The sequence below is a fragment of the Rhinoraja longicauda genome, chromosome 15 (assembly GCF_053455715.1).
Source record: "Rhinoraja longicauda isolate Sanriku21f chromosome 15, sRhiLon1.1, whole genome shotgun sequence".
Taxonomy (NCBI): Eukaryota; Metazoa; Chordata; class Chondrichthyes; order Rajiformes; family Arhynchobatidae; genus Rhinoraja; species Rhinoraja longicauda.
This window is the reverse complement of record NC_135967.1, coordinates 48,754,997-48,769,255: the sequence shown is the minus strand read 5'-3', so window position 1 is coordinate 48,769,255 and position 14,259 is coordinate 48,754,997. Positions and strand designations below refer to the sequence as shown.

Here is a 14,259-nt window from a genome sequence, read left to right as displayed (position 1 = left end):
TAAACTGGAAAGGGTGTAGAAAAGATTCATGTGGATGTTACTGGGTCTGCAGAATCGGAGTAATAAATAAGCTGGGCCTTTGCCCTGGAGCCTGGGACACTAAGGAGGGTCCTGAGAGGTGTATAAAATCACAAGGAACAAACAGTGAATAACCAGTCTTTTCCCCAGGGTAGAAGAGTTGCAAAATAGAAGACAAAGGTCTAATGTGAGAGGGGAGATTGGAAAGGGACATGAGGGACAACTTTATTACTGAGGTGTCGCATAAAAGGAACAAGCTGCCAAAGGAAATGGCGGGCACGGATGTAATGGTAACATTTAAAAGGTACATGGATAAGAAAGGTTTTGAGGGGAAGGAGACAAGTCCAGGCCATTGAGACGAGTTTTGTTGGTCAATTTGGTCAGCACGGATGAGTTAGGCCAAAGGGCCTGCTAGCATGGTGTTTAGTTCTCTGGCTTTTTGACTGATACAAATAAGAACCGTGAGAAACACACGCAAGGCTGGTGTGGTCACATGCACTGGTGTACCACAAATACTTCAGCTAATTGCAGACTGCAGCAAAAAACATGACACATTCTTAATTGCACGGCAGAAGTACTAAAGCTTCTCTTTGAAAAGATCACTGTGGACATTAATATAGTCCTGTTTTATAATAACCTACGACAATACAAAACATGCACGGCTCAAATGGTAGCACCTTCACCTGACAAGGTTGTAGGTCCCAGTCTGACTGCAGGTATCCAAGCACAAAGACCTGGCCAAAACTCTGAGTGCTGCACCATGTTGAATCTCTTCAGTCCTTCCACTCTGCCATTCTGAGGCTGTGTCCTCTGGTCCTAGACTCTCCCACTAGAGGAAACATCCACTCCACATCCACTCCACCCAGGCCTTTCACTATTCGGTAAGTTTCAATGAGGTTCCCCCTCATCCTTCTAAACTCCAGTGATTACAGGCCCAGTGCCGTCAAACACTCATCATATGTCTATCCCTCGATAGGTAACGTATTCGGTTGGGAATCTTCCTCAGATTGAGGCAAGTGTCCCAACCTGAAACGTTGAGTGTCCATGTTCTCCAGAGATGCTGCCTGAGTTGCTGACTTACTCCAGCACTTTTGTTGTTGTGGAGAGTAGACCAATCATCAGCGGAGTGACAGCACTGTGCCGTGTCTACCTTCTATCAGAAGCCGGTTACTGTCTGGGTAGGGATCAATCGTGGGGCTTTCCCTGTGCGTCCGGCATTTGCAGATGATGGAGAGAAGAAATATCACTGCAACGATGTGTTCCAGACTAAGCTAGTGTCACAGAGCAGCCTGGCCCAGTGTCAGCAACAAACACTGTGACATGCTTTAGCATGGAAATGGAAACGCTGTCTATCGTGCAAGGCAACAATGGCAGGCTTTCCACTGCAAAACCCAGGCCATGGTCTGACCAATATCAGACCACTGTTTGCGAGAGGGTGCTATCTCTGCCAACCCAGAAGTACTTAGTTCATCACCAACTTTGTTCCCCCTCCCCCCACCTTTCTTTTCAGTCTGAAGAGTTCTGACCCTGATATTCAGCTGCTCCTGATCCACTGAGCTATTGCAGCACTTTGTGTCCATCTTGTTCATGACCAAGTTGTTTATTAATGGTGTCCAAAGGTCACGCACTCTTTCCTCAGCTTCACTCACGAGCATGGAATCACAACTTAAGAGATCGCGAACATCACATACGCCCGGGACATAGAAACATAAAAAATATAGGTGCAGGAGGAGGCCACTTGGCCCTTCGAGCCAGCACCGCCATTCATTGTGATCATGGCTGATCATCTACAATCAGTAACCCGTGCCTGCCTTCTCCCCATATCCCTTGATTCCACTGGCCCCTAGAGCTCTATGTAACTCTCTTTTAAATTCATTCAGTGAATCGGCCTCCACTGCCCTCTGTGGCAGAGAATTCCACAAATTCACAACTCTCTGGGTGAAAAAGTTTTTTCCCCACCTCAGTTTTAAATGGCCTCCCCTTTATTCTTAGACTGTGTGTGGCCCCTGGTTCTGGACTCCCCCAAAATTGGGAACATTTTTCCTGCATCTAGCTTGTCTAGTCCTTTTATGATTTTATATGTCTCTATAAGATCCCCTCTCATCCTTCTAAACTCCAGTGAATACAAGCCTAGGGCAGGCAGACAGAAGCTTTTACCCCAGGGTGGCGATGTCAAAGACTAGAGGGCATGGCATTTTTGTTTGGAAGGGCTAAGTTTAAAGGACATGCGGGACAACGTTTTGTTTACACACAGAGTGTGGTGGGAACCTGGAACATGTTGCCAGAGGTGATGGTGGAGGCAGATAATGACATTTAGTTCAGTTTATTGTCACGTGTACCCAGGTACACTTCTTGTTTTGTGCTATCTAGTCAGCAGAAGGACAATTCATGATTAGCATCAAGTCGTCCACAGTGTAAAGATACATGTTAGAGAACAACGTTTAGTGCAAGGTGAAGTCCAATAAAGTCTGAGTAAAGATAGTCCGAGGGTCCCCAATGAGGTAGATAGTAGTATAAGAAAATAACTGCAGATGCTGGTACAAATCGATTTATTCACAAAATGCTGGAGTAACTCAGCAGGTCAGGCAGCATCTTGGGAGAGAAGGAATGGGTGACGTTTCGGGTCGAGACCCTTCTTCAGACTGATGTCAGGGGGGCGGGACAAAGGAAGGATATAGGTGGAGACAGGAAGATAGAGGGCGATCTGGGAAGGAGGAGGGGAAGAGAGGGACAGAGGAACTACCTAAAGTTGGAGAAGTCGATGTTCATACCGTTGGGCTACAAACTGCTCAGGCGAAATATGAGGTGCTGTTCCTCCAATTTCCAGTGGGCCTCACTATGGCACTGGAGGAGGCCCATGACAGAAAGGTCAGACAGGGAATGGGAGGGGGAGTTGAAGTGCTCGGCCACCGGGAGATCAGTTTGGTTAATGCAGACCGAGCGCAGGTGTTCAGCGAAGCGATCGCCGAACCTGCGCTTGGTTTCGCCGATGTAAATAAGTTGACATCTAGAGCAGCAGATGCAATAGATGAGGTTGGAGGAGGTGCAGGTGAACCTTTGTCTCACCTGGAAAGACTGTTTGGGTCCTTGGATGGAGTTGAGGGGGGAGGTAAAGGGACAGGTGTTGCATCTTGTGCGGTTGCAGGGGAAAGTGCAGGTAGATAGTAGCCCAGGACCGCTCTCCAGTTGCTGGTAGGATGGTTCAGTTGTCTGATAACAAGAGGTTTAAGAGGCTTTTAGACAGGCAGATGGATATGCAGGGGTTGGAGGAAGATGATGGATTGAAGGGCCAGTTCCTGTGCTGCATTGCTTTGTACTCTTTGGAAATAAACAAGCACAGGATCAATCTAAAGGACAAAAGCAGCTACATTCAATATTAAATAAGACACGGCAGGCCTTGTGTTTTGCTGCTGCCTCAGATATTTTCACAACACAGATCTTCTGTGTAGCTGCTTCCTACCCTGACACACCTAACATTTCCTTATCTCTGTATCTCCGTCACAACCTGATTCAACCCGAAACGACACCCATTGCTTCTCTCCAGAGATGTTGCCTGTCCCGCTGAGTTACTCCAGCATTTTGTGTCTTTGGAGTAAATGTAATTGGCCAAGGTCCAGACCGGCTCACTAATGATGGATGTTTGGGGCGGCCCCAGCGCAGCGGTAGAGTTGCTGACCCGGTTTGATCCTGACTACAGGTGCTGATGGTACGGAGTTTGCATGTTCTCCCTATAACCACGTGAGATTTCTCCCGGAATTCCAGTTTCCTCCCACACTCCAAAGATGTACAGGTCAGTAGGTTAATTGGCTTTGATAAAAATGTTAAATTGACACTAGTGTGCAGGATAGTGCTAGTGTACGGGGTGATCGCCGGTTGGCACGGACTAAGTGGGACGAAGGGTTAGTTTCCGCGCTGTATCTAAACTCAGCTAAATTAAATCTTAGGCAGAAGTGAGTCATAGGCAGCTGACATACTAACTGCGATGACCAAGAACTTACGCAGCAGCACATTGGTACTTCAGCTTCTTCACTAAAAAAAACATCAAAACTACATTTTAAGATATTATTGGAAATCAGGTGGTTCTGAATCCATAGGCCCCAGGTTTCATTACCAGAAGCCACATTCACTGTGTAAAATTCCAAAGCACATCAAGACCCTTCACCTTGAAAATAATTCTTCCTCGGCAACAGAAATGGAAAAGTATAACAAAATAAAAATCTTGAAACACATGCATGCATGCACGCACACGTGACAATAAACTAAACTAAAGATACAGGTGCTCCTCAACTTACGATGGGGTTCAGTTCCGAGAAACCCATCGGAAACCGAAAATATCGTACGTGGAAATGCATTGAATACACATGATCGCATGGCCGGAAGCGAGCTGCGGCTTGCTAAGGGTCGCTGCTGTTTGCACCATCGCAAAGTCAAAATATCGTACGTCGAAGCATCGTAAGGCGGGGAGCATCTGTATATATTTATATATATATATATTTATATATTTCATATTCCTGGAACATATAATTACTTCACCCTTGCATTGCAGAGAACGATGATCTCAGCACCATTACAATCATTGAGCCACGAGAACTACATGTTTTGCACACAATCAATACCTTTATCCAGGGTGTCGGGGAGAAGGGAAATTACCAGACCAGAGTGGTGGAACTGACACTGCAGATATGAAGAGTAAATTTCCAACAAACGTTTCACCCCATCAACTGGACAGGTTGAATGTCCATCAAACGTAACCCAGGTAAAATACGTCTGATGCGTGTTGTGGTCACATTGATTAAGTTAAACCCAAATTAATATATCATTTATCCTAGATTTATTTTGTGCATAATTGGTTAAAAGCTGAACACTTGAACACCTACAAATTTATAGTAAATTTGTGCCGTTAAAAGTGGAAGTGAAAACAAATGGGAACCATTTACTCTTATGGCACACAGTCTCATCATAAATGGAACTGTGGTAATGCTGACATTAAGTAGATCTTGACACTCTGATTAATGAACAGGATGAAGACATTAACACAAGCTCCTTCTTTCAATGAAAAATCGAAATTGTAGCTGAACTTTCCCTGCAAAATATTTCAAACTTCTCTCCGGATAAGTAAAGCAACAGCAATTTATTAAGACTGACTGTAAAACAATTTAGAACAGAGCCTTAATAATAAGCACAACAGGGTAAGTGGTCCATTTGCAAAAAGATTTAAGATTAAAAGATTAGTTCTTTCATGAACAAATTTGAGCTTGATGGTGAATCACTCTTTGACATCAGTTTCCTAACGTTTCAGTGGAGAGCTACAATATTTGTTTTCTATGGGGCTATATCTGCTCTAAGTGGGCAGGGCTGCACTTACCTTCTATGCCCAAAGGGTTGTTCACATCTAAGGGGGTTTCACCCTTCTTCTTGCGAGGAGGGGGTGCAGGTCGTACAGGTGGTGGGGGTCGTGGAGGAGGAATGCTTGACCCTGGTGGTGGTGGTCGGATGGGGATGGGTTTCTTGGTGCTGGCTACGATGTCTGGTTCCGCGCTAAGTTGCCGTGGTAGTTTAGGGCGCTGTAACTGTTCAGCTGCAAACTCATCATCCAGGGCACAACGATCTTCTGAAATATGTTCCAAAATGTCCGCTTTGCCCCCTTTGACCTCCTCTCCTTTATCTGATAGCTGTTGAGAAGATGAATTGTAGTCCGTGGAGGAGTTATCTGGACATGGTGGACTAACGCTTGTTGATGTTGTATCTCCATTATTAAATGATACTGCTGAGAAAGTTTGTGAAGATGGCAGAGTTGTTTGGGTGTCTGACAGAACCTCTGGCTTCTCAGGCTTTACATCCGAGCTGCTTTTCTCTGTCAAACTCTTTGGCTTTGCACACAATTGCTGATCAACGTTCAAAAGGCCAGAAATATTGCTGAGCAGATCAGCTTCAGCTAAAACAGTCAATGTAACTCCAACCGACTTTGCACTGCTGTCCACTCCACTAGTTTCTGACGATGCAATTTTCAACTTGTCTTTCTGCTGCTCCTCTTCCTCTGCTTGGTCAGGAACCTGCCAATGAAAACAGATGTGACCAACATTCAGAACCACAGCACAGTGACGCAGCGGGTCGAGCTGCTGCCTTGCAGCACCAGAGACCTAGGTTTGATCCTGAGCTGTCTGTGTGGGGACTGCTCGTTCTCCGTGACCTCCGCGTGCTCCAGTGTCCTCTCTCGTCGAAACGACGGCAGGTTTGTGGGTTAATTGGCCCCCAGTAAATCACCCCTATTGTGTAGGGAGTGGATGCAAAAATGGGCTTACATGAACTAGTGTGAAGAGATCGATGGCCGGCGTGGATGGTGGGTCAGTATGGTATCTCATTGACAGAATCCTGACACGCTGGCTTCCAAATACCGATAAACCTACCTGCATTCATTGCCACTGATAACAGATCTCTTCTAAGGATATCTCTAAAGTAATCTTTGAAACCAACCATTCATTTGCATTTGTGGTCAGATTAAGTCCACAGTCCCAGCTTCCTTCAGAAAAAATAGGTGCAGGAGGCAATTTGGCCCTTCGAGCCAGCCCACCATTCATTGTGATCATGGCTGATCATCCACAATCAGTAACCCGTGCCTGCCTTCTCCCCATATCACTTGATTCCACTAGCCCCTAGAGCTCTATTTAACTCTCTTTTAAATTCATCCAGTGAATTGGCCTCCACTGCCATCTGTGGCAGAGAATTCCACAAATTCACAACTTCCTCGGTGATTTTTTTTTCTCATCTCAGTTTTAAATGGTCCCTTTATTCTTAGACTGTGGGCCCTGGTTCTGGACTCCCCCAACATTGGGAACATTTTTCCTGCATCTAGCTTGTCCAGTCCTTTTATAATTTTATATGTTTCTATAAGATCCCCTCTCATCCTTCTAAATTCCAGTGAATACAAGCCCAGCCTTTGTCGGCCGAAATGCCAGCATCGGCTCCAATAAACACTAGCTACTGCAAGACATATTTTGTGCAGATACAAATGTTGATGCATACCATACCATGCATACACATGAAATCTATTTTAACTTGTTCCTTGCCCAAACACTTCAGTGTAGCCGTGGTTGGATGTTGACGGGAGGGGGGAGCGATTCCAGTGGGGCGAGAAATTGAATTTCCCAAAGAATTCCCTTTGTGCCTGAAAGGTCTTTGCTTGAAAGGTCGATTAAACTGCAAGAACAAGCAAGAAAAAAAGCTAAAGAGGTGAAAAGGCAGAAGATGTGAGACAAAGGAGGCACAGGGTGGCGGGTAAACAGGGAAGAAGTTGGGTGGGGGGTTTGGTTAATTACCTAAAATTGGAGTATTTACTTACACAATTTGGGAGAGTAAGGGATGGGAGTTATGGGGCTTGGGGGAGGAAGTGCAATGGGAGGGAGCCAGCTTGGGGGAGGAAGTGGAATGGGAGGGAGCCAGCTTGGGGGAGGAAGGGGAATGGGAGGGAGCCAGCTTGGGGGAGGAAGGGGAATGGGAGAGAGCCAGCTTGGGGGAAGAAGGGAAATGGGAGGGAGCCAGCTTGAGGGAGGAAGGGGAATGGGAGGGAGCCAGCTTGGGGGAAGAAGGGGAATGGGAGGGAGCCAGCTTGGGGGAGGAAGGGGAATGGGAGGGAGCCAGCTTGGGGGAGGAAGTGCAATGGGAGGGAGCCAGCTTGGGGGAGGAAGGGGAATGGGAGGGAGCCAGCTTGGGGGAGGAAGTGGAATGGGAGGGAGCCAGCTTGGGGGAGGAAGTGCAATGGGAGGGAGCCAGCTTGGGGGAGGAAGTGGAATGGGAGAGAGCCAGCTTGGGGGAGGAAGTGGAATGGGAGAGAGCCAGCTTGGGGGAGTAAGGGATGGGAGTTATGGGGCTTGGGGGAGAAAGTGGAATGGGAGTGAGCCATATTGGAGGAGTAGGGGCAATGGGAGGAAGCAGATTGATGCAGAAAGTGGAATGGGAGGTTGCCTACTTGGCGACTCACAGCTTCTGTCTTTTCATCTCTGGCCTTTGTCCAACCATCTGCCTACCAAAACCCCCCTCACCTTTATCTGCAGAAGGGTCTCGACCCGAAATGTCACCTATTCTTTTTCTCCACAGATGCTGTCTGACCCAGTTAATCCAGTTTTCTGTGTCTATCTTCAGTTCAAACCAGCATCTGCGGTTCCTTCCTACACATTCCATCCGTTACTTGCCAGTCTTTGTCTTGTCTCTCATCTCTTCCAGCTTTCTTCTCTCAAATCCCCACCACCATCAGCCTGAAAAAGGACCCCGACCCGAAACATTAACTATCCTTGTCCTCCAGAGATGCTGACCCGCTGAGTCGCTCTGGCAAGTTGTGTCTTTCTCTGTAAACCAGCATCTGCAGTTCCTCGTGTCTCATGTACTAGATTATGTAAGGGTTATTGAAGTTATCATAATGATGGAAAAAGTCTGCATTGAACATCGAGTCATAGAGTGATACAGCGTGGAAACAGACCCTTCCAATCGTGCCTTGCCAATCGTGTCCCAGCTACACTAGTCGCACCTGCCCGCGTTTGGTCCATATCCTTCCAAACCTGTCCTATCCATGTACCTGTCTAACTGTTTCTTAAACGATGGGACAGTCCCAGCCTCAACTCCCTCCTCTGGCAGCTTGTTCCATACACCCACCACCCTTTGTGTGAAAAAGTTACTCCTCAGATTCTTATTAAATCTTTTCCCCTTCACCTTGAACCTATGTCCTCTGGTCCTCGATTCCCCTACTCTGGGCAAGAGACTCTGTGCATCTACCTCGCAAAAATGCCCACGATTCATTTGTTTGGAAGCTTTTTATTCAATGAATGCTCATCTATCTGTGCTTTCCAACATGGAACTATGAACAACAATCAATAGCAGCAACTCTCAGTGATCTTTGTAACCAAAGACTGTCAAGGACAATTGATTCCCTCCCACAGCCGTTAGAACAGAGAAACTGTGCACAGGCAAGGATGAAGCCTTCACATCAGCACCAACTAATTCAGCTCAACACTGCAGTGCACATGCCAGCTCCTGAATTTAGACTACCTATTCATTTTGTTTGGACAGTGTTGATTTGCAAATACATATACAACCTTCGTGAAACGACAAAGCCATTGACGTAATCCCATGAAAAATCTTGAACCAGCTTTGCTCATGAGTTGTTTCTATGATACATCCTGCCACTGCTAAGCAACAAGGAACTGATTGGTTCATGCATTTAATTTTGCTTCTAAAACCCCCTCTGAAAACACTTTGAATGAATACGGGGATAAAAGAAGGCCTTTGACAAACTGTTTTCTCATGCACCCAGTCTCTCCTCTGAATCCTCCTTTTGCAGTGGTATCCTCAGTCTGGGCATCAAACTGATCACTGCTGTATTGATTCAGTAGCTCAAAGGACAAAGCTCTTGTGGCCAATGTGTTCCAAAATTGCTTCATAGAAAAATGGCGGACACTGCCTGGTCCATCACCGGTACTGGCCTCCCCACCATCGAAAGGATCTACAGGTGGTGTAGGAGGGAACTGCAGATGCTGGTTTATACTGAATTTAAACACAGAGTGCTGGAGTAACTCAGCGGGTCAGGCATCATCTCTGGAGAGAACATATGGGTGATGTTTCAGGACGGAACCCTTCTTCAGATGGGTTCCCCAATCAGAAGAAGGGTTCCGTCCCGAAACCTCACCCATACTTTTTCTACAGAGATGTTGCCTGACTCTCTGAGTTACTCCAGCACTTTGGATCTATAGGGGGCACTGCCTCAAAAAGGCAGCCAGCATCATCAAGGACCCACACCACCCTGGCCCTGCTCTCATTCACCCCTGCCATCGGGAAGGAGGTACAGGAGTCTGAAAACTATAACGTCCAGGTTGAGGAACAGCTCCTTTCCAAGAACCATCAGGTTATTGAGCACTACAAACAAATGTCGTTGTTCTGATTCGGTACATACAACAATTAAACACTCTTGACTTGACTCGTGACCAGAAACACTAACACCTCACATGTTGGATATTGCAAATGAGAAAACTTCCATGAGATGCAGGCTCTATACTAACCTCATCTTTATGATCCTGTCCAAATGAAAAATCCTGATGTGCTTCATTGTCTATTTTCTCCTGCAAAGGAAGAACAGTGTGTAAGATGGTGGCATTCTACCATAACGTTGCAGAGAATTATTCAAGAGATGATTAACAATAACTTTGATACGAGCATCTAATGCTTTGAAATATCCAAGCCTCAGTTGGAAAATTAAATTACAAAGAGCTTACGTTTCTATTTGAATAAGGGACTTTTATCTCAAATTAATGAGGAAGGCAGTTACTGCACTCCCAGAACACACAAGTAATATATTTTTAAATAGCTTAATTAATAATGCAATAATTATAATAATGTAGCTTTCATTTTTCAAATTGTTGATGGGAGGGAGGTGCTGGCAGGAGCAGGACCATTTTGAACAATTTGTGATTGAAAGGATATCATTGATCAAAGACAATCAGTTAACACGTTTAGAGTTCAGAGATACAGCATGGAAACAGGTCTTTTGGCTCATCACGTCTACGCCGACCATCGATCACCCATTCACAGTAGTTCTATGTTATCCCACCTTTGCATCTACTGTCGGGACATTAGTGGGCAATTTACAGAGGGCCAATCGATCAACAAGCCCGCACGTCTTTGGGGTGTGAGGGAAAACCGGAGCATCTGGAGGATGCAGTCACAGGGAGAACGTGCAAACTCCGCACAAACAGCACCTGAGGTCAGGATCGAACCCGGGTCTCTGGCTGTGAGGTAGCAGCTCTACCCGCTGCACCACAGTTCATGCTGATCTGAATGAAAAGAAAACGATAATCAAGATGTAAATTAATATACTGAAACCTGAATGGCAATTTCTGCTGTGGAAATGAATGCCTGTGGCATGACAGGAACAAATCGTCTAACCCATTCATCATTCATATTAGACCATGTTTAACCCAACTCCACACTGTCTACAATACCTATGATGAATACCATGACCACAATTCAATTGATAAACAACTTACACCTAACACAGCATGGGATCAAAAATCATTTCACAGGAGAGCTGCCAAACCACAATTTGCCACCAGTCCATTCAACAGATATTAGGCAAGGTAGGTTTTAAAGGAGGAAAGAACAGACCGTTCAGCCCACCATGTCCATGCCAACCATCCATCATCTGTTCACACTAGTTATCCCTCTTTCTCATCCACTCCCAACATACTAGGAGACAATTTACAGAGGGCCAATTCATCTACAAACCCGCACATCTTTGGGGAATGCGAGGAAATCGGAGCATCTGGAGGAAACCCATGTGGTCACAGGGAGAACGTGCAAACTCCACACAGGAGTTTGCACGAGGTCAGGATCGAACCCAGGTACGAACTTTGGGTTGGGAGTGGATTCCAGAATCAGTTCCTGCACAAATCATCAACAGGGAAGTGATTAAAACCACAGATATGAAGACATCATGAAAATAAAGTGCTGGAAGAACTCAGCGGGTCAGGCAGCATCTGTGGAAGGAATGGACAGGCGACATTTCAGGTCGTAACCTTTCTGCAGTCTGTTCCCTCCATAGATGCAGCCTGACCCACCGAGTTCTTCCAGAATTATTCTTTTTGTTGAAGTTCCCAGCATCTGCAAATGTTAGCGTCTCCAGTGACTTCATCATAATTGAAGTGCAGAGTTAATTGAAGTGAAGAGGAAGGTTTGCAGGGCTACATGTTGATAAACAGCAATAAAAGTTTCCAAAGGTGATGGAAAGACTAGGTGCTGAGAGCTCTCTTATACCTGCATGAAGGAGGCAATTAAACATACCTGAGCAATTACAAACGCCTGTGAAGCCATGTGTCCCAAACATTATGGTGCCCTGAAATGGGGGGACTATGTATAAACACAGCTGTAATTTCTACATGGTGACACCAAAATGTTTAAAAATGGCCTTTATTAAAATCTGACAATGTGCACTTTAACCACATGTGATTTTTTTCTCTTGCAAATCTCAAATTGTGGAATACAGAGGCAAATAAATAAATGATGGGTCTTTGTCCCAAACATTATGGAGTGCACTGTAGATAGAGCTCTAGTGGCTAGCAGAATCAAGGGGTATAGGAAGGAGGCAGGCACAGGTTACTGATAGTGGATGATCAGCCATGATCACATGAATGGCGGTGGTGGCTCGAAGGGCCAAATGGCCTCCTCCTGCACCTATTTTCTATGTTTCTAAGTAAAGATGAACAATAGACTGAAATGAGAGGAAAGAGGAAGGAACAGAAATTTTAAAACATTGTAATACCTATAAGGAATTGTGTTTACAGATGGTTGAACTGCAATAATGAACGGACTATATTTAGACTTTTTCATTTGAAGTGACACAACTCAGTGTGAAGATTACTTCATAGCACACAAACACAGAATCTCAATGGTAGTCAGCAAACGTCTGCTTTTGCATAATAAATTAAGCAAAATTGCATGTATAACCCCGTCCAAAGTTACTGCACTATTAATACAAGATGACAGCCAACAACCTACATCATCTAAATGAATTAGCACGTCAGCCAAGAGGAAATGGGAATTCAGTGGAGAGGGGGAAGGAGATTGATATAACTTAAGCAAGGGGAAAAAACAAAGCCGACTGCATTGTGTGTCCAAGGACCCGTAACTGCGCTGTACTTTTCTATGTTCATAACTGAAGCAATAAAGTGGTGTCCAGCTGTGAACAGCTGCTGATAATTCCAACGGCACATTCCAAGGGACTTCACATTTGTTGGATAAACACAAGTGTAGGAAGCGCGCTGACTTGTTGAAACCCGAGACTGGTGGGGGTTGGAACTTGAGTGGTGGTTGGAGTCACTTCCAGACAATGAGAAGCCCCTGAATCAGCAGGATGTGAAGAGGTAGAAACATAAAAAATATGTGCAGGAGTAGGCCATTCGGCCCTTCGAGCCAGCACCGCCATTCAATATAATCTTGGACGATCATCCAAAATTAGTACCCCGTTTCTGTTTTTCCCCCATATCCCTCGATTCCGTTAATCAAGGGAGATGGGCAATGCAGCAAAGCTCCAGGGATGCCAAGCTCTCAAATTCCTTTCCAGTACAGAATACTGAATGAGGACATAACACGTTTGGGGAGCGTAGAGCAGGAGGATATCCTTGATGCTGAGGTCACAGTGTGCAGGGAAGCAGAGCAGAGCACAGGAATGCTCACAAGTCAATCGTCAATCAGGAAAGAGAAGCTTCTGCAACAGTCAATACCAGTTCCGCACTGTGCACTGCCCTCTGTACCCTGGACTGATGTACCCTAAAGTACCTACAAGAAGATAACTGTAGATGCTGGTACAAATCGAAGGTATTTATTCACAAAATGCTGGAGTAACTCAGCAGGTCAGGCAGCATCTCGGGAGAGAAGGAATGGGTGACGTTTCGGGTCGAGACCCTTCTTCAGACTGATGTCAGGGGGGTGGGACAAAGGTACCCTAAAGTACCTCATAGAGATGGCTTGGGGCATTTGAAGTGTGTTTGACATTGAAAATGGAAGTAGATTGGAGTAATTGTTGTCATGGAAACCAGCTACAGGAATATCCAAAATTCACTTCCTGTGGCATAATTACGGTCACAAAGAACAGGATGTCAAACACAGCAATCTTGATTGTGAACAACACAAAATGCTGGAGTAACTCAGCGGGTCAGGCAGCATCTCTGGAGAACATGGATAGGTGACGTTTCACAGAGTGCTGGTGTAACTCAACGGGTCAGGCAGCATCTGTGGAGAACATGGATAGGTGACATTTCACAAAGTGCTGGAGTAACTCAGAGGGTCAGGCAGCATCTGTGGAGGACATGGATAGGTGACGTTTCGGGTCGGGATCCTTCGGGCTGATTGCAGTGGGGAGAGATAGATGGAAAAGTCACACATTTACCAATCTCTAGATGTTAGTGCGTTTAAAAAGTCTAATGCCTGACTTCAGAAATGGTGCAGGAGGTGATTCGATTTCTGAGGCATTGGAGAAAAGTGGATAGATATTCCTCAGCAGTTGAATAGCCATTTTTAAATTGATTTGATGAAATTGGAGAGGAATCAAAGTCCTCAAGTAGAATTTTAAAAATTTTGCAAGCAGGATTAATGGTAGCAAACATGAAAGGTATTGAATACACTAATAGCACATAGACATAAAAATAATCTGTCCTAGTGAAAAATGTAAAATGCTGATGGGTCATGTAAAAATGCCTGTAA

The 14,259-nt window shown here is 45.4% G+C and overlaps 1 protein-coding gene across 1 annotated transcript in view; it reads right to left on the bottom strand.

The window, feature by feature from the left end:
* wdr44 (WD repeat domain 44) overlaps positions 1-14,259 on the bottom strand; it is a 62,667-nt gene that overhangs the window by 30,438 nt on the left and 17,970 nt on the right. Inside the window, exons 3-4 of the mRNA XM_078412635.1 lie at positions 10,065-10,124; positions 5,384-6,071 (exon numbers count right to left, since the gene is read on the bottom strand). Of these exons, the coding sequence (XP_078268761.1) occupies positions 5,384-6,071; positions 10,065-10,124 (748 nt within the window). The remainder of the gene's footprint in view (positions 1-5,383; positions 6,072-10,064; positions 10,125-14,259) is intronic.